This window comes from Durio zibethinus, chromosome 27 (genome assembly GCF_047325235.1).
Source record: "Durio zibethinus cultivar Kanyao isolate XHJ-2024 chromosome 27, ASM4732523v1, whole genome shotgun sequence".
NCBI classification, from domain to species: domain Eukaryota; kingdom Viridiplantae; phylum Streptophyta; class Magnoliopsida; order Malvales; family Malvaceae; genus Durio; species Durio zibethinus.
In genome coordinates this window covers 356995-378078 of record NC_143188.1, presented here as the reverse complement: position 1 = coordinate 378078, position 21084 = coordinate 356995, and the positions used below count along the sequence as shown (strand labels likewise).

Genomic DNA, 21084 nt, shown 5'->3' with positions numbered 1-21084 from the left:
CAAAACCGTGAAGCCAGGGGGGCCAGAGCGGACAATACCTCACAAGGGTGTGAACCGTGGCGGTCAGGCTGATCTGGGACGCCGGAAGGGTGAATGCCCGGGTCTCGGAGCCGCGCGGGTTCGGAGCTTAAGTCTCGACCCGTGACAAGTGGTATCAGAGCCAGCCTTAAACCGTTCGATCCACGCCGAGCACCTCGAGGGAGGTAGGCAGGGTGGCCGGCCTCCGTGACGAGGGCGTCACGAGGTTGGGTGCGGGAGAATGTCACAGACCCAAGGGGGAGTCATGAATCCCACATCGAACATAATAGGAAGGTCACTGGGGTATAAAAAGGTTCACACCACCTCCGCCTTGTGAGGCGCCTTTTGTAGGACAAAATCGTGAAGTCAGGGGGGCCAGAGCGAACAATACCTCACAAGGGTGTGAACCGTGGCGGTCAGGCTGATCTGGGAACGCCGGAAGGGTGAATGCCCGGGTCCCGGAGCCGCGGGGGGTTCGGAGCTTAAGTCTCGACCCGTGACATTTGCGTGTGCATGTGCATGTGTCACGGACCTAAAGGGGAGTCCTGAATCCCACATCGAACATAATAGGAAGGTCCTTGGGGTATAAAAGGGTTCACACCATCTCCGCCTTGTGAGGCGCCTTTTGTAGGACAAAACCGTGAGCTCAGGGGGGCCAGAGCGGACAATACCTCATAAGGGTGTGAACCGTGGCGAAAGGCTGATCTGGGATGCCGGAAGGGTGAATGCCTGGGTCCCGGAGCTGCGCGGGTTCGGAGCTTGAGTCTCGACCCGTGACAAGTGGTATCAGAGCCAGCCCTAAACCGTTCGATCCACGCCGAGTGCCTCGAGGGAGGTAGGCAGGGTGGTCGGCTTCCGTGACGAGGGCATCACGAGGTTGGGTGCGGGAGAATGTCACGGACCTAAGGGGGAGTCCTGAATCCCACATCGAACATAATAAGAAGGTCCCTGAGGTATAAAAGGGTTCACACCATCTCCGCCTTGTGAGGCACCTTTTGTAGAACAAAACCGTGAGGTCAGGGGGGGCCAGAGCGGACAATACCTCACAAGGGTGTGAACCGTGGCAGAAGGCTGATCTGAGACGTCGGAAGGGTGAATGCCCGGGTCCCGGAGCTGCGCGGGTTCTGAGCTTGAGTCTTGACCCGTGACAAGTGGTATCAGAGCCAGCCCTAAACCGTTCGATCCACGTCGAGCACCTCGAGGGAGGTAGGCAGGGTGGCCGACCTCCGTGACGAAGGCGTCACGAGGTTGGGTGCGGGAGAATGTCACGGACCTAAGGAAGAGTCCTGAATCCCACATCGAACATAATAGGAGGGTTCCTGGGGTATAAAAGGATTCACACCATCTCCGCCTTGTGAGACGTCTTTTGTAGGACAAAATCATGAGGCTAGGAGGGCCAGAGCGGACAATACCTCACAAGGGTGTGAACCGTGACGGAAGGTTGATCTGGGACGCCGGAAGGGTGAATGCCCGGGTTAATTTTTTCTTTTATGCAGACAACAACATTTAGGAGAGAAGTGAAAAGAAGAGGACAATTGCCAGTGCCATTCAATTTCTCTCTAATGTTCAAACCCATTTCCAAGTCTGTCCAGAACTGGGGTGGTTTGGAGAGAAATGCAACAAAAGCAAAAGCAAACAAGGATGTTTGGCACCACCACCACCATAGCAAAACTAATCGCTTCCCAAAAATCTTAACAATTAATATGTTCACTGATGCTTTACGCTTTAATTGCAAAATTTTGGATTACCAGAAGGTATTGTAATTTTAAGGCATAGATATGATAGTTTTAATTTACTTAAAATTAGAAGTAAATAAACATTCTATTTATTCTTTAAAATTTATATGATTGTATTTTTTTTATAGACATGTTAAATTTACACAAAATACAAAAATAATAAAAAAATACATGAAAATGATATAATTTAAAATTTTAATAAAAATTATATATGAATTTGATAAAAATTAAAAAAAAAATCTTTGTATTTAGTATATTATACAAATTATGACACAAAAATTTGTGTATTTTATACTATTTGACACGAAATAGATATTATACGAATATGTAAATTATCATATCTAATTTTTGAATCACATTTTATCATTTCAAATTAGTTTACTTTAATTTTTTTTATATTGAGCTGGGTTTATTCTGACTTTGAATGATATTAAAATTCATGTGATCAATTATATATTTGAAGAACAGACTAAATTTTATTTTAATAGCAAAAATCTATTTTTTCAACTCAGTGAATGAATGGACAATTTAGAGTGACAAATAGGCTAACTTAAATTATTATATATGTTACCCATAAGTTAAATTGAAAGTAAATGAATTGTTAGTGTTTATAATTAATATTTCTAATCATATAATTTAGAGTTATGACTTTGTCAAAGTAATTATAAAAATATAATTCACTGTAGAATTTTTAAAAAATGAAGATATTTCATTTTATTTGTAAGTAGAAATACTTCTTTCTTATATACGTGGACAAAAAGCATTCACATGGTAAATAAAAAAGTACAATTTTTTTTTTTTTTTTTTTTTATTTTCCATCAAAGGAGTCAACAACAAAATATGAACCTATTATTTGTTAAAATAGAATCAAAGAAAAATCCAAGAAATAAATACAGTACAACATATTTATGGATTGAGATTAAAATTTTTATTAGACTATACATCAATATTGCATTTTGTTATTGAACTTCAATTTAAACAAAATGTTATACTTTTAATCCTGTTGATTTTTTAACATAAAATAATTGAATCTTAAAAAATTTATCATTTGTAATAACGTCTTTCGTAAAATATTCTAATCCCGTTACTTTGTTTATATTTTATAATTAAGATTATGAAAAATTATATTTTAATTATTAAAATTAAAAATTTAATAATCTATCAGATCTATTAACTTTTAGACTTTACCTAACACCAATTAGCAAAGCCTTTTGTTAATGCAATTTCTGTTATGATGAAAGCCAAATAGGCAAACCACCTCGCACAGAGGTGAACAAATCTAATTTTCAGCAAAGAAAGAAGAAGAAAAGGAAGAGTTTTTTTGTTTTATATATATATATATATATATATATATATATATATATATATATAAATGCATGTGCAATAGCGCTTGAGTTAACTGATATAAAAGATGCAAAAGTCAAATCTTTATCCGTGTACACGAAAATCAGAAATTAAAGATAAATTTATTTTTAAGTAAATAAAAGATCGTAAAAAAAATCACGCAACGTTATTATTGTTAGATATATATATGTGTGTGCGCGCATATGTGTGCATGTGCGTGCATGTGTGTGAATATATGTATGTACGTGTGTGTACGTATATTTATTAAAATAGGAAGTAGAAAAATTTAGAATCTTAAATTTTAAGACATTGATTTTTCTTAAGAAGAAACTTGAAAAGAAAAGAAAATTCTAATGCGTGTAGTGTTAAATGACACAAGTGATAACAACAATAATAAAGATTAATTTAAAATTTGTACAAACAACTTAGTTACATGGAAGAAGAAAAAGTCCTATATATTTAGACGTAACAAAAGTCAAAAACCATCTCGCCTCCTTTTATTTCATCACGCTTTTCCTCTCAATCATTCAACAAAACCATTTACTTCCATTCTCTCTCTCTCCAAAATTATTAGTTATATCATTGTTGCCATTTTTAACATTATATTTAATTAAAAACTTTAATTTATTAAAATAATATTAAATTCTTATTTTTAATAACAAACTTTAATTTTTAAAATATAAAATATATATATATATACGTAGCTATAAATATTGTACCCATGCATATATGCTCAATTAAATTTCTGATATATATTTTCTAATTACATGATTAGTAAGAATAATAATTAGAACTAAAGTGTTACAAATTAACAAGATCCAAAGTCGATGCATTCTAGTCTAGGTATATTAACGTTGATTTGATTGGAGGGTGTTGGAAGGGTCCATTCATAAGTAGGTGGAATAGTTAACACATGTTTTGAATTTAAAACATGTATTAGCCGCCTATCCCTCTTACTTTCCTATATACATATGGCAGTCGCCCATATGAAAAATGATTGATGATGAGTGGATGAAATATGTTCATCCAAAACTAGTGAGGATGAAAAAACATTCATCCATATCACAAGGCAAGAATGAAATAAAGGGAGAAAATGACCAACAAAACAAAAGAATAAAATATTTTTTGTGAACTCTTCGAAAAAATCTCATATTTTGATATTTAAAGACTGACACTATAAATAGTAAATAATTTTTTAATACGTTATCCTTAACCAATTATTTTTATTTTGACTAATGATGCTTTCAAATCTTTCACGTTATTTATGATATATATGATATATGATTTTGTTCGTACATTATTATATTATCCTTATGAAAGTCTAACAAATCTCAGCTCAAATTGACCTTGAAACAGTAACTGCTATTTCTGAAGTTTTGTTGGACGATTCACTTCTCTATTTCCAATTGCCAAGTTGTAATTTACATATTCTTTATCGCGTAAGATACAATCTTTCGTATTCTTTTCTTGGATATATGGGATTTAATTATTTAATCGATCCAAAGAGAGTAGTGAACATTAATCCGATGAATTACTATTCCTTCTCCTGCAACCTTTCAACCAGCAACACTGGCCCTTTGGATCATAAGTGGGTGTATATTTCTGACTTGTTCTGCTCCGATGAACAATATTCCATTCACTTTAGATACGGGTAAGTACATGCCATAAAACAAAGCACATGTGGTTCAGCCACCATTGTCGGGGAGCAAAAAATACAATACCTCACTCACCCCCAAGAAATTTCGTCCCTCCCTATTCTTCTTTCGCTTTCTATTCGTTGCGACAATTCCCAAACCATAAACTTGGAAACAGGAGGGCCTACCTGTACTGGCTTCTGGCTACTGCTTCGTTTAAGTTCCCCCTAATAAAACGACCCTTTCTTCCCTTGGGAGGCATTTTCCTCTTTATCATCAACATGGATCATGTCAAATGCCAATAGCAAATCCGTTTAACCAATCTCTTAAAACACTGATCACCTAACTTCAATAAAACACTTGAGGACCACACCACCTTGGGTACTTATTCTGTTGGCTTGGCTATTGCTGCAAGCTGTTGGTTTGTCTTGGATTACAAGATTATGGGCTTAACTCATGCTGATCTAAGCTAAAAAAACCATCACCCGGCCAGAGAGGAGTAATGGGCCTAATCGCCATTAGGCTTAATCCAAACAATTATTAAGCTTATAAATAGGTTTGAGAGTAGGATGGATGCTTCAACTAGAAATATTAGTATGGCGGAATGGCATACGGGTCTATGAGTCAAAGAGAAGAGGTAACGGTATTTGAATTGAAAAGAATTGTTCAGTGATTTGAATTGAAAAGTGGATCTCATTAATCCCTTAATCACTATCTTATCAAAACAAACAACCCCTCGGCATTGGCAACTCAGAGCTCCTCGTCATGGCATCGACCAGATATATTATCTTTGACTTCTTGGGATTTCTGCTTTGCAGACTCATAACTTGAAGTAACGGTGTCCTTGGCAGACTTTAAGGTCTCTTCAGCGTTGCTTTTGGCCGCATCATAGCCTTCTTTAGCTTCCTTCTTGGCCTTGCTTTTGGCAGCATCTTCTTCAGCTTTCTCCTTGGCCCAGCTCAGGCTCTCCTCTGTTTCTGCCTTCTTGGTTTCATCCATGGCACTCTCTGTTTTCTCTGCAGCTGCCTCCTTTGCTTGTTCGGCCTTCCAAGCTGCTTTTTCCTTGGCTTCATTCGTCAACTCACTTGTTGTATCTACCATGTCAGTGACTTTGTCCTTGGCTGAGATTGTAACCTCTCTAGCTGCATTGGATGTTGTGTCAGCCTTTTCTTTTGCCTCATTTGTTAATACACAGGCCTTCTCTATCGCTGCGTTTTTCATCTCAGCAGCCTTTTCCTTTGCCGCATTCTTCATATTACCGGCATTCTTAGAAGCTGTATTTTTCATATCCCTTGCCTTCTCTGCACTGTATTCGCCAGCTCCTGCCCAATTAAGGTTAATTAAACCAATAAGCATATTTCCGGGGCAGGGGGCAGTTTCTGCTTTGACATGCATTATATGTAAAACCTTCTATTGGACTCGCACTTACTGCTTTGTTTGAAAGCTATAATAACGATGTATAATTAAAGACGATACTGTTGGTAATATTGACTCAAATCCCATAAAAGATTTGTTTGAGATTTGTTAGAGATTTGTTATTGCTTGATGGACAAGAAGACTTGCAAAAGAAGAATTTCAAGAGAAAGAGGATTCTTAATATGTAAGTTTGATTTACAAAAGAAGAATTCTAAAAGGAAAGAGATTATTAATAGGCAAGTTTGACTTACAGGAGAAGAATTCTAAGAAGAGAGTAATTCTTAATAGGCAAGTTTGTATGGTTATAAATAGGTGAAGTCTTTACAGGGTTAGGTATAAGAAAAAAGATGTAAGAGAGTTGTAGGGTTTTGTGAGATAGACACCTCATAGGAGTATTGGGACTCTATGAGACTCTATGACTTATGAGTGTGTATGTTTGTTTGTGAATGGACTAGAAGAGACTGAGAGGATCCACATAGGTATGATGTATGTGAGCATATGGGTATATATTTGGTTATGTTGAAAGAGTGCACAAGGGTTTGGGTTTGTGTTTGTTTGGGTTGAGAATACTCTATAGGACTAGAGGAGATTGAGAGTGTCTTATGAGTATTGATTGTTGAGTAAGGTTGATGATTTGATGTATGTTTGTAATTCTCTACAACTAGTGGATCTTGTTTTTCATCCGTGGATGTAGGTCAGTTGGACCGAACCACGTTAAATTGTTATCTTTTGTGTGTTTGATTTACTGTTTGATTTACTGTTTGATTTCGTTTCCCCTGGTGTGATTGGATTGAAGGCTTTTAGCCCAACAAATGGTATCAAAGCTGTGGTGTTCCCCAACAAGTGGTATCAAAGCTGAAGGTTCGAAACATGAGAAAAGTTGAAGATTCAAGATATGAAAAGAGCTGAAAGTTCGAGATGTGAGAAGAGCTAAAGGTTTAAGATATGGGAAGTGCATGGTTTGAGTCATGGGAAGAAGCAAGTTCAAAAGAGCTCGATTCAAGAGAAGAGTTCGAGTTTAAGTTTTGAATATTGAGGATTGGTTTGTATGAAGCGTGAAGACACAAGAGAAGAGAAGATGATTGTAAGACTTCCATTGCAGGTGGAGCCAAGCATGTCTAGCATGAAAACAGATGATTGATAGAATTTGAGTCAAGGTGGAGATTGTTGGAAATATTAACTCAAATCTCATAAGAGATTTGTTTGAGATTTGTTAGAGATTTGTTTGAGATTTGTCAGATATTGCTTGATGGACAAGAAGACTTGTAAAAGAAGAATTCCAAGAGAAAAAAGATTCTTAATAGGTAAGTTTGACTTGCAAGAGAAGAATTCTAAAAGAAAAGATATTCTTAATAAGCAAGTTTGACTTACAAGAGAAGAATTCTAAGAGTAGAGGGATTCTTAATGGGCAAGTTTGTATGGTTATAAATAGGTGAAGTCTTTACAGGGTTAGGTAAGAAAAAAGATATAAGAGAGTTAAAGAATAAGAAATTCACTCTTGACAGTAATATATGTTGTATATGTAAATCCTAGATATGAAAATATGCGTAATTCGTTTATGAAATGAAAAAAAAGGAATATAGATGGAAAAAGGGGGGATAGGTTAGACGTAAAAAAAATCGATATGCTAAAATAAAATACGAAATGAAATAAGGGCTAATGAGATAGAAATAAGGAATCGTAAATAGAGTTCGGGTTCGAATTCCATAGATAATATGGATGGTATTGCCTATAATGATAGACAAATGAAAGACTCTCTCAAAATTGTTATTTATTTATCCACTTGATATTTTGCAAATAGGTTGGTTGAACTTAAAAATTCCTTCATTGAATAAGGAAACAATCCAATTGAATTGCATTTAATTGGATGGTACCAACGAAATCGAGTGCTAATCCTCATTTCTTATTGAATTGTAAGATTTTATGGGATAGACACTCCATAGGAGTATTGAGATTCTACGTCTTATGAATGTGTATGTTTGTTTGTGAGTGGACTAGAAGAGACTGAGAGGGCCCACATAGGTATGATGTATGGGAGCATATGGATATATATTTGGTTATGTTGAAAGAGTGCACAAGAGTTTGGGTTTGTGTTTGTTTGGGTTGAGAATACTCTATAAGACTAGAGGAGATTGAGAGTGTCTTATGTGTATTAATTGTTGAGTGAAGTTGATGATTTGATGTATGTTTGTAATTCTCTACAAGTAGTGGATCTTGTTTCTCATCCGTGGATGTAGGTCAGTTGGACCGAACCACGTTAAATTGTTATCTCTTGTGTATTTGATTTATTGTTTGATTTTTTTTCCGTTGATGTGATTGGATTGAAAGCTTTTGACCCAACAGATACAGCAATGAAAATTAGGAGAAAAAAAAATAAAAGTAACCAGCAAGTAGCGCTAATCCAGTAAATCATCCATGCCACCCAATGGGAGCATTGCTCCACTCGTAAAATTCCAGCCCTCATCACGCTTTAAAGACGTAATTGTACTGAAATTATCAAGCAAACATGTCAAATAACCGCACATTAGGCAAACTCTAAAGTCGGATGTAAGTATTTTAATTAATTAACCTAAGGCCACGTCTTGGACCTTGTCCTTGGTCTTTGTGGCAGTGCCAGCCACTGAATCAGAAGCTTTTCTAACAGAATCCTTAGGATCGTCTTGCTTAAACCCAAGTTACGCAGAGATCTTCTCCTTAGCCCACTCAGTCCACGACTCTGAGGACTCCCTGGCCTCTTTCCCCACCTCTGATGCCATATCCTCGGCTTGTTTTTTCTTGCTCTTTACCTCTTTCGCAGCCTGCTGTGTCTCATCTTTCAGCTCATCCTTGGCTTGTTGCGTCTTGCTCTTCGTTCCTTGTTGCGTCTTGCCCTTTAAATTGAAATAGTCTATAACTTCCTCCTCTGTCGATGGCATGTGGTCAACACTTGTGCAGCTAAAACCGGCAACAGTCAGGACCACTACCGCCCCCAACAGAATGAAGAACCAACGAGGACATCGCCTGGAAGTCATGAATATGAGTCGAAGAAAAGCAACAAATTATATTCACAAAGTTCTTTGTTATATCTCAACAGTTTTTCTGTAAGAAGAAACCTTTTTTTTTTCCTTTTAGATGGCGAAGGATCAAGGAAAACTTCTTTTAAAGATAGTAAGCGTAGGAACAACTTGATCTTGGCCGTTTAATTTTAGGTGAAGCGGAGGTGACGGGATGAAAAATGATAGCTGTCCTGTAACGTGGCAAATTCAGACACATTTGAGGTTGGCAGGTGCCGCCATCAACATTCCAAGTGTCAGCTCCCTAGCTCTAATAACTGTAAACCAAACTAGAGCTTGTCTTATCACCGACGCCCAATCTTCGCATTGGTTACCAGGAAAGAAAATTGCAAAATCTCTTAAAGGCATTATCATCCTAAATCATAAGTCATAACGGTAGTTAAAAATTGGCAATTTCCCCTTCTAGGTCATAATCTGCTTGACTTCTTGCATAGGTTGTCCAAATTTGCTCGGTTAATCAAGCTAAAGAGAAAGCACCTAAGAGCCAAACAAAGTAGTTTAGATTTACCTAACTGAGCAGTGGATTACAAGCAAATAACCTGCCGTGGACATTTCTGTTAATTATAAGTTCTAAGTATAAGAACTGCAAGGCAGCGTCTGGGAGCTTAATGCCCCTAACAAAACTACTCGCACTCATAAATCGAATGATTTAATAATGTAACGGTGCTTTCCTTAAGTTTCTGTTGCGACTTCTACAAGAAACAAGATAGCAAGCACTTTTGAAAAAAGTTCCTAAAATCGGCGAGATAATTGAAACTGTTTCAATTTTTAAATTAATCAATTCGAGTGAATACTCTCAGTTAAGGCACATAACAAGCCGTTTCAACCAAAGAATGTTACATGAACAAGTTAAACCTGCTCCCACTATTAGTCACCTCAACATGAAAATTAAAAGAAAAAAGAAACTAGAACTACTGTTCCCATATTTTACAAACAAAAGCAAACAGAGGGCGGTGAAAGAAGCTCCAAGAGAATGTTGTGTTGTTAACGCATGTGCTCACTATTGTCAGGTCAGAATGGTGATGAAAGGTCATGACACGAGTAGTGAAAGCACCCCAACTCCAAATATGCAACTGATTCGCAACAAAGAGCACATCTTCAGCAAGATTATCACCAAATCGTAGTGTAAAGTTCTTAAGTTCTGTAATAATTGGAGAAATAATTGGAGAGAATGCCTGCAAAGACCAGTGGATCACAGAGTTGTCTTAGCATGAATGCTGTCAATCCCGGAAATCACAATATTCGTATATGTGATATCAATTCTGTGCCATGCACATCAACAAGAACCAAATTGCGGAAAAGATACACCTGGTTATAAGCTTCTATTACATCTGGTTCCCAGGTAAAATGCATGGAAACTAAGAAACACAAAACCAAATACTAATTTTAACTACAAGAAATCTAGGTTCAAGCACCATGTCCTTTCCAAATTTTTTCCATCATCCAACCTTTCTTTCGATACAAGAGGGACTAGGGGAGTTCTGTGAATCAAACCTAGGATCTCTACTCAAATCCACCTCACCCTTACCATCCGGAATAAATGCATCTCTCTTAGATGCCAATTCTGTTTTCAAAGGGCAACTCATTAATTAAACTAAAACAGCAGCTGCAAATTAAAATGAAAGCAATAATCACCTTCTCTCGGGAAGCGACAAGAGCAATACAGATTTCGCTGCAACTTCAACAGATCTCATCATGATAGGCAGAATAAACAAATATGGCAAATCTTGCAGAATAGAAGGCAAATGTAGACCAAAGCATCACGCAATATGACAATACACAAATGAACTAAAGTCTATTTACGCTCAAGATCACCAGGAATACAAATACGCATTGCAGTTTGACAAACATGCCAACTTAATCATTCTGCTGCTAATATTTATGTAGGGAACACTCATAAACCAGGAATTCAAATTTCATAGACAAAAAAAAAAAAAAAAGGGAAAAACCCATAAACATTAGTCATGTTGGAGAAAAGCTGGATATGTCTATGTAAAGTTTATTTCATAAACTTAATTTTTCAAACTAACCCTGCCATGAAACAATCTCCAAATTAATGTCATTGCAGTTTCAGTAGGAGCATCCAATATTGGAAAAGAAGGGAAAAAGACAACAGAAGAAATGAAACACACGCAAAAGAAGGGAGCATAACGTTTGGTGTTTCTTTTGGCCCAATATCCTTTGTTTTTGGAAAATTGGAAATTTATTTCATCATCCAATGAAACAGGGTAATGACTACTCGATGAGTTCTAGCTGATAAAAGGGACAACATAATTATTAGTCATATAAATTATATACTTCATTTTTTTTTTTATCTATCCTTTGGCTTCTACTGAAGCATCCATTCATTCATCTGCCCCTAAGCAGGTTATCATGTGGAGCATAGCGTAGCAGAGCTCTTAACAAAGCAGTGTTGACTACGAGCAGGAACTATATCTTTACACAATAGACACAGTGTTGACTAGGACCAGAAACTATTCACAGAATAAGATTGTTTAGTGAAACATCCACTGATGATCATTGCTAGCGCCCAGAGTATAGCTACCAGTCGCATGCTATAACACATGTCAGCCTAATTCTCAAATATTATCTAACTTTCTGCAGATAAGCATTATAAAAGACCCTCTTTGTTGGGTGAATCTTAGTACATGCTATCCAAACTTTAAGACATCACCCATAAAAAATGCCATGGATGATGGTGACAGACATAAAAGTAGAATCTGCTCCAAATAGTGTTAGAGGTGGCATCACAGAAAGACAAACAGGGAAGAGCAAGTCTAGATAGCCAACCAAAACTATTGAATCTTATATAGTTGGAAAGCCATGAAGAGTAGATGCCTACTCACAGTGTCCAGTGTCCTAACATCTACACTAGGATTCTTTGCATGTTTTCTTGTTGTGGCCAAGGCCCTTGCATTTGCTACATTGAAGCTGCCGTTTAATAATGTCTATTGATTCAGCCTGCTTCATCTTTGGCCGACCTGGTGGGCGTTTAGTTGGGGGAGGAGTTACAGCAACAGCTGCCTCAAGTAATTCATCCTGAACGGGTCTGTCTACATTTGGAACAGGATGAATGGACTCTGCATACGTTAGGTGGAAACTCTCCGTTGTGAAGTATCTGGAACAATAGTCATAAGGGCTTCTACTGATGCAATCAAAGACAGCAATAGCATGGCAGCAAGGCAAACCAGCAAGTTGCCAGCCCTTGCAGCTGCAGTCCCAATGGTCTATATTAACAACGTCAACAGATTCCCCACGAACTTCGAATATGCTACCATGTGTGAGTAACACTTGAAGTGACCTCGCCACCGCAGTTTCTTTCTGCAACTTTTCCTCATTACATGGAGTTAACTTTGTCAACCATTGACTGGAATCTACACGACGCTTGTAGATCGACTCCATCATCTTACCCCGCAATACATCAATCATCTGTGTTATAGGAAACTCATGTGCCTCTGATACCCAACTATAAAACTGCTGTCCAAAATTTGAGGTCATGTGGTTATACCTTGCTCCTTCAAAAAATGCATTTGCCCAGTGCTCTGGTTCACTTTGAATGACCCAGTTGTAAGCTTCAGGAGAAATGCCCTTTATATTTTCAGCAGAATGCTGGAAACCCTCAGGTCTTGGTGCATAAGCAGCAGCGTAAAAGTCATTGATCATAAACCGTCTTGCCTCATGAGAAAACTGCCCCTTTAAATCTCTATTAAGTTTCTCAGCAAGATGACGTAAACAATAGCTGTGGTAGCATTTATCAAATACATCAGCCAGTGCCCGCTTTAAACCATTCTGAAAATCTGCAACAAATGTTAACTGGCTAGATGTAGAAACTGCAGATTTCAGTTCCCTTAAAAACCAAGTCCAATTGTCCTCATTCTCAGCATCAACTACAGCAAAAGCTACAGGAAAAATACCATCCTCTGCATCTGCGGCAGTTGCAGCCAACAAGATTCCTTGGTATTTAGAATTTAAAGTAGTACTGTCAAGAAAAATGAGAGGCCGACAACCTTGTTGGAAACCAGATATTGAGGCATGAAATGAGACAAACAGACGATGGAAGCTTGAGTCATCCTTTGTAGTAAAGGTGACAATACTGCCCGGGTTAGTCTCCTTTATCTTCTCACAGAAAAAAGGTAAGAGATTATATGCCTCTTTATAGGAGCCTTGAAGCTGTTCCCTGGCAATCTCTTTTGCACGCCATGCCTGAGAATAGTTCAGTTGGATTCCATATTCTCGCCTGATGTCATCAGCAATATCTTTTGGCTTGTAGTTTGGGGAAACTTTCAATTTCTCCTTTATAATACTTCCCACCCAACCCCTTGTTGCCCGATACCCAGCTTTTACGGCAGCTCCCTCACATGTATGTTTTGTATTCATTTTCTTGATGCAAATCAACTGGGTCGTGGACAGTCTTGACGCATATATCCTCCAGGGACAGCCTTGAGATTTGCATTTGACAGTAACACGATGACTATCATTTTTCTTATACCTATAAGCAAACCCATGAGCAATTGAGTATTTATGCAAAGCTTCTCGGAATTCACTAAAACTACTAAATCTTTGGTCAACGCCAGTGATTGTATTCCCCCACTGCTGTGCAGCTTTATGATGGTTCTCATCAACAATATTAATGGGCATACAGTCTAAAGGATTTTCATCAGGCATTTCCATGCCAACTTGGTCAATGGTATTGGTCATCCCAACGGCTGCACTGACAGGAGCAACCATAGGAACCACAGCCTCAGAGACAGTTGTCCTGCTAGACCTGCACAATCAAGCAGCTGTAACAATGACAGAAAAAGCTGAATTTATATGGTAAATCTAGAAATAAGCAAGACTGAAGAGTAACTACCTACTAGCAGGCATGTTGGAAACATTACGAGCAGCAGCTTCCTCTGACATGATGAAGACATCAACGGTGGCAGAGTCTCCAAGAAAATTCAGCATGCGCTGCAAATCCTTGTCTTTGGATATGGTGATGAGGGTCTTCTTGTTGCCAGGGAGGAAGTACTTGATAGACATGTTATCAGAGCTAAAACTAAACATTTCTGCAATTTCAGACTTGAAATCACTTAACCGAGTTTGCTGATCAATGTCTACAGCATAGGCCTCACCACCATTATAAGACAATGAACCATCTTTATTGGTGACAAAATCACCCCCAGACTGACATATTGCTATAATTTTCTTTGCCGCCATGGCCTAACCATGAGAAACCAAATTATAACCAACGTATGAGAAACCAAATCAAGCACAACAAACTACATTAAAGAAATATGAAAAGTAGTAGTCTTTTTCTTTTTGCCACACACAAGAATTAAAAAAAAAAAAAAAAGCATAAAATTCCAATATTAAAGCAGTAACCAAAGGAAGCTAAATAACTTTATCTGAGACTACAATCGAGAAACGGAAACACCAAACTAAGCCGAAAAGAAGGGGAAAAAATTGCATTGTTGCATTGGGAAGTAGAATTCAGAAACCCTAATATCTATGGAGTTTGAAAAAGAGAAAGATGATACCTTTATTGGAGAAACATGAGAAAGGCAGGATTTTAATTTTCTTTTGTTGAGAGATTGAATCCTCGAATTGGAATAGGAGAGGACAGGAGAAAGACCCACACCCAAAGCCAAGACCAATACCCTGAAGGAAGACAATCCGCAGCGTTTGCCGGCTTCCTAATTCAACCCTTTTGATTTGTTATTTATTTATTTATAGATGATGGACTTTTACCTAGTGCTTTTTGTTGTGCTGTAATTGTAAGTGCCATTTATCACCCCGTTTCCATTTTTTAAATTTATTTATAGTTAATAATATTTATGATAAATTTAATAAATTAATTAGTATAGTTTTATTTATAATTGTGTAATAAAAATAATGATGAGTGAAAATTTATTAATTAATTTGTGAATAATATATCTATTTTATTTTTATAATTTATATAATAAATCAAATTTAAATTTAACTTTTTTTTTTTTTATTTGGTAAGAAGGGTTCTTAGAATTTTTCTTGTACTTATGCCTAGCCTAGCAAATTCACGATAAAGTATCTTCTTATATTCTCCTAATGGATTCAAATCAAGGCTAATTAAAAAATATATATATTAAAATAGATAACCAAAAAACAAGAAAGTGAAAGTTAAAACTAAAATAAGAAAAGTCTAAGAAAATATAAAAAGAAATAAGATACCACGTACATACTGCCATTTAAGGATGGCAGTTGGTAAGATTTATTATACTCACCTCGATTTTGGAATACGATTCTAATAATTTAATTCAATTTCGACTCAAACTCAACTCTGAGTAATTATTTTTTATAATTAATTTCTTTGATATATACGTTTATAACTCACATTCAATTTGTATTAATCTAAAATTATTTAAATAATTTAAATTTAGTATAATGTTTGTTAAATTTTTTTAATATAAATTACATTTTAAGTCTATATAAATATAATATTTTTATTAAATTAAGATATTAAATAATAATTTTATTAATACAATATATATTAATATAAAATTAAAATAAATATTTTATATACCCAAAGACAAGGTAAAATACACTAAACTTATCTCCAACCCAACCCTTATTTTTAAAACAAAAATACCTTGATCTAATCTTGAGTTAAAAAAATGCACTTATTAGATTAGACAAATTGAAACTTATTGGATACTTGTTATTTTATCATTCATATTTCTATTGATTTTTTCTTACAAAATATATCCCATTAAAAAAAATTAAAAAATAATAATAATAATAAAAAAAAAGAAAGCCAAATAGGTGCTGCATGGAGACACCATTGAACTCCAAAGTCTATAATGTATGCATTTCATTTTTATAATTTATATTACAAATCAAATTTAAATTCACTCTTTTCCGTACACATGCATTTTATATGATTTCAAAAATGTTATTCTTTGATAATATATGCAACAAGTGCTCCAATACCTGAATTTCAGGCTCGGTATTCTGCAAAAAGAAATGTTTACCACTACAAGATTTATAGTGACAGCATCATGGATCCATCTCAGCGTCAATATATTTGTCATAGTGTTTATGAACTTAATACTGCAAGCCATGAAGAGAAGCAGCAAAAAAAATTTATTAATGGAAAGCATGATTTCTCTCAGCTTTTGTTAATGCATCGCGTAATGATGGAGTGCCAATTATCCTGTGAAGACAATATTCCGTTTTGACGTCATTGAAATGGTAATTCTTGATCCTGAGATTAAGTAATGTTTCTTCTAAAATTGGTCAATTTTTCAACTTTAGCTTCCAGCTATCATGGATTTACTAATTCATTTCCATCCAGTTTTTTCTGTTATTTAACTTCAATTTTTGAAGAAATTAGGCTTTGAAACTGACCCTTCTACTGGCTTGTTGTTCAGGGAGCTGTTTTACAGCTGGAGTTTGAAGGTTCAGAATTTTTGTATAAAAAAGTTGGAAATTGTGGTAAACCGCAAATATAATTGAGTTCCGTGGCATGCTTGAATTAATGTTAACTAAGACTAATTTGCATTGTAAATTTTTTAAGCTCGTAGAGAAGAAAATTAACTAGATTTAGGAACTGAATCGTGATAGGTATGATATGAAAGCATAAGCATTTTTTTGGTTCTAACTTGTTAATTTTGTAGGTTGCTTTGTTGCTCCAAATTGGAAAGGAAGCAATTGCTCCTGATATAGTCCCAAAGATTTTGGCAACTCGAGATCGCAAAGAGCAGCTGGATAAATATCTCGTCTGCCCCACCACATGGGCTTTGCCTTGTGGCTGTCAAATACAATGAAAAGCGCCAACTGCATCCCGTAGGTTGCCCCACACCACAAACAAGCTTTGGTAGGAATCACACTGAGAGCAAATGTAAGCTTCCCTTTTATTAAAAAATTTCGACTCACAAGCAAAAGTTAGAAAAAATTTAAACAATTATTCAGCAAAGAAATGGAATGAGATTATCCAAGTTGTTTATGGTTTATGGGTGTCAACTTAAAGTTCATTCTATTGAATCCTGGTAGAACTTGCCAACAGCTGAAAATATCACAAAGGGGCTTCATTAGGGTGCCTTTACATTTTTGCTTGCATTTTTTAGATGTAGGATTTTGGTAGTCATCTGATTTTCCATTTGTTGAAAAAGGTCAAACCACCCTGGTTTCGTTTGCTCTGTTCTGAGCCCCTTCTTTTTCTTTTTCATTATCCCAAAAAAGGATCAGTTTCAAATTTAATGAAGCCGTGTACTCGAAGCACGAAAAAACTTGTTTGCCTGCTCTTGAACAGCAACTTCAGTTTACATACTTTTGGAATTCTCATTGAATCACCTTAATCATTCCCTTATTATTGCCAGCTCTAATATCCAAACAAAGGAAAGTATATAAAATCCATCGTGATATCAACTCACTTTAACCGGTAAAAGATGGTCAGGCGGTGTGAACGTTTGTATCATCTCAAGGACCGGCTCCATACAGTTGGGTAGAGAAACTATATTAAATAGGTTGCAGAATGACGAGTTCAATACGAGGTCCGAGTTGACCACAAAATGCACAAAAACATTCAATGGGTAAGAGTTCAAACTCTGTTATTTACCAAAAAAAATCACAAAATGCACAATATGAAGAGCACTTTCATGTTGTACACCGGACCAGGTGATAACAGAATTTGAATAATCATTGCCTACCGTCCCTCCAAACTGGACAAAGCACCAACTTTCTTGCAGTGACTCAAAATATAAGTTCCATCCAATCAAAAAGCCGTAACAAAATGTAATTGCCCATGGAAATGGAACGTTTTTCTATCAAATTTGAGATTTTCTTTTTCTATTTGAATAGCTTTATTTCTTAGGGGCAGTTGACAATTTCTTGTTTTACGATTTTTAAAATTTTGAAAACAAAAAACATAATTAGTTAAATTATATTATTCCATAATTTCAAAAACTAAAAACATGAAACATGCTTGACGAGTCTAAATCTCTATTCTTTCTCCGTGTTTTCCTGGTAACATGTTCCAGAATGTTCTGGAAATTGTAGGTTGTTTCCTACCATTTTCAATTTTTTGTTGCCAGTTTTTACAATTTGAAATAACATCCTATCAAACACAATTTATGTTTTATGTTGCAATATTTTGAAAACAAAAACATAAAACACGAAATAAAATTAATCCCAAATGGACCCTTAATAACCATCCAAAGTACGACACCTGAAAATGTGAGAAAAATCCTTCAAATGAACAAAGGAACTATAAGATCCAATAATGGAGTTTCTAAACATACCCACCCAAGGGCACAAGGTTTATGTCTCGAAAAAACGAAGCTCTACCATGAATTCTTGATGCTTTGGGGAATACCAAGCAACAGCCTTTGCCGAACCAAGGACCTGCAATGCATATTCAATGGCAAACACTGGTTCATCAGCATGTATGTGCCAACCATTGTTCTTGAAATCGATCACAACTCCCGAGTCAACTCTAAAACTGAAAGGTCCAGCAATCTGTAAAATCCAAATAAAGAATTTTATAGTATGTCCCAAATAGAAACTTGTTGACAGCTATGAATCAGAAATCAGAAAATGCCTAAGAACATTGGTGACACTATTCAGAATTCAGTATTGGAAATCTCAATTTCACATCAACAAACAGTCAGAAATTTCTAGGACAACCAATGGCATCGAAAGCTATGCACAGCAGCGGATAAAGTCTTACCACCAAAAGAGTAAAAATATTTTGCTGAACAACTACATTGGCTTCAATTGCAACTCTTGTTAACATCCTAATTCAGTATGGCCAAAAAATATTTCAAAGACATACCTGCTGCTGAAGGGAAAGGGTGGTAGCAGGGCGGATCATTTTAACCGTTTCTGAAGTAGGCTGTTGCGAAATAAAAAAATCTTGAGCTAATTGTGCGGCACCTGAAAGAAATTTAGAACCAGAAGGAAAATCAAGGCGGAGATGAAATCTTGTAAGATCAGAAAATAGCCGCTGGAACTTCCCATGCTGGGCTGTAAATGAGAGGGATGCAAATATATCCCCTAGAAGAGCAGATTTTAGAGTTGGATTATGAAATGATAAGTATTTAATCTCTTCAGTATCTCTATATAATCTGACAGAATTTTCCCCAAAACTCGCAGTCAAAGCAGCACCTACACATAAAAAACAAGGAATTTTTTAGTATTTCCCAAGTGTTAAAATCATAAACATAGCATCATTCATGAGTTGAACAACAATTATGGTGCTAAAACAGGATGTCAAATATGTATAGCGATAACTGCTATAACTTTGTAACAATGGATTGACAATATGAAACAATTATCAACTAAAATGAAGTGATAACCATAGCACATGGAAAAAATCCCTCTCCACCATAAGCATCTAGGTCACCAACGATTGAGGGAGTTGACAGGGTACTTATGTTATATTTTACCAATTATTCCTGATGCTGAAACGTGGGGATCTGAAAGCAATATGTCATAAGGTTGAATCATCTTCAGTTTGTGAGCTTTACTTCTCCAAATGTCAACATTCTTCTTGTAAGAAAAGGCGCCTTTGACAGAAAAACCAGGAAGTATAGAAATAGGGATTTTAGCCATGTGACCATCTCCAAATTGCTTTGGTGAGCCATGATTGTGGTGCAAGCACAGATGATAACTTGGACCAGAATCAGAAGGTAGAGAAGCCAAATCAAGTGCCATGGAGAAGGGGACATCCCAGTAATTACCGGTCTCTTTGTCCACAAAGAGAGCAGGCCAAGCTACATCTAGCGTCAAATTATGATGTGGAAACTGCTAATGACCATATACAAAAGATTAGATTACCATAGAAGCGAGACATACATGCATATATTAGTATATTATACTCGTAGGAAATAAGTAATCGGAGAAAAGCGAAAATAGCACTTGCCTTATGATGGAAAACTGCTTTCTTCCTGGGAGGGGTGTTGTTAGCATAATAGGAATCAGAGGTGAGAAGCAGAGTGTCATCAGAGGTTAATAAGAGCTCAGAAGAGAAGCCAAGAGCATACAAGGACTTGTCAAAAAGAAGCCTCCCAATGGATTTCAGGTCAAGCATATGCCTAGGCGTAGCTCCACCACTCCCCTGAAAAGAGGACAAAAACTTGCGCAGGTTGAACTGCCCCAGCAAAATACCGAACCAATTGTCAGTAAAAGGAATGGTGAAGACTCGCTGAATAGTCACGCCAAGGTGATTGGAATAGGAGGGAAGAAAAGGGGCGGCCATGAAGCGCTGCATAAAGTCGATCTGCTTGGGCCTGGAAAGTCTTGTGCCCCTTGACACTCCCAGCGGTAAAGCCTTTCCTGGTACTGCACGAGCTGCTCCCTCAAGGGTCCGGGGAGTGGAGGCGTCCAATTCCCAGAAGTCCCCGTCCATTGCCCATCGGAGCTTCTTCATTCTGCCCCAGCCAGATGAAAGTTATGACTTGACTCTCGAGCAGTTGGGGGAAGGAGAAATACTCGCACAGTAGTATACCATATGCTAATATGCTAGTTATAATACTTAATAATCTCCATCGGGCTCGGCCCCTTTTAATTCCGAATTTCCCCGTCTTCTTATGTGATTAAATTAATCACATTCACAGCTGAGCTGAGCTGAGCTGACCAGGTTTTCCTATTTTGGTTTAATTTGGTGGTTGTTTTCTTCTTAGCCAAACAAAACCATGATCACTAGATCGGCCTCGCTTTGTTCAGTGCTTAGTGCACAATGCAATGCTCATTCCTAGTAGTAGCAGTAGCATTTTGATAGTATTTGTTTTCTTTCTTTTTTCTTCCTTTTTCTATTACCGGCTGGTTTCCCTTCCCATCATCCCATGTTATGGCCGTTTCCTTCAACTAGTAATAATCAATATTTACTTGTGCTAGTCCTAGACAATTGTCTACTACCTTCTTCTTGGG

The 21084-nt window shown here is 36.8% G+C and overlaps 3 protein-coding genes across 5 annotated transcripts; all 3 read right to left on the bottom strand.

The window, feature by feature from the left end:
• Positions 1–5344: 5344 nt before the first annotated feature.
• On the bottom strand, positions 5345–9286 carry LOC111279811 (Late embryogenesis abundant protein (LEA) family protein). The gene is given in 2 exon segments (XM_022866863.2): positions 5345–6054; positions 8718–9286. Coding segments are annotated over 2 exon segments (1014 nt in total). The 5' UTR covers positions 9160–9286; the 3' UTR covers positions 5345–5482.
• A 662-nt stretch (positions 9287–9948) lies between these two features.
• LOC111279312 (uncharacterized) lies at positions 9949–14883 on the bottom strand. 2 transcript variants are annotated; one of them, XM_022866336.2, is made up of 4 exons: positions 14721–14883; positions 14054–14403; positions 12048–13966; positions 9949–10376 (listed from the first exon to the last, which is right to left on the bottom strand). In XM_022866336.2, exons 2-3 carry the CDS (start codon positions 14398–14400, stop codon positions 12073–12075), a joined length of 2241 nt encoding a protein of 746 aa, XP_022722071.1. In that variant the 5' UTR covers positions 14401–14403; positions 14721–14883; the 3' UTR covers positions 9949–10376; positions 12048–12072. The 2 variants fall into 2 exon arrangements, with proteins under 2 accessions (XP_022722071.1, XP_022722070.1); XM_022866335.2 differs by lacking the exon at positions 9949–10376 and having other exon boundaries at positions 11664–13966.
• A 3451-nt stretch (positions 14884–18334) lies between these two features.
• Positions 18335–21052, bottom strand: LOC111279721 (protein TRIGALACTOSYLDIACYLGLYCEROL 4, chloroplastic). 2 transcript variants are annotated; one of them, XM_089756223.1, is made up of 4 exons: positions 20078–21052; positions 19602–19962; positions 18989–19320; positions 18335–18672 (listed from the first exon to the last, which is right to left on the bottom strand). In XM_089756223.1, exons 1-4 carry the CDS (start codon positions 20582–20584, stop codon positions 18475–18477), a joined length of 1398 nt encoding a protein of 465 aa, XP_089612349.1. In that variant the 5' UTR covers positions 20585–21052; the 3' UTR covers positions 18335–18474. The 2 variants fall into 2 exon arrangements, with proteins under 2 accessions (XP_089612349.1, XP_022722479.2); XM_022866744.2 differs by having other exon boundaries at positions 19602–19959.
• Positions 21053–21084: the final 32 nt, after the last annotated feature.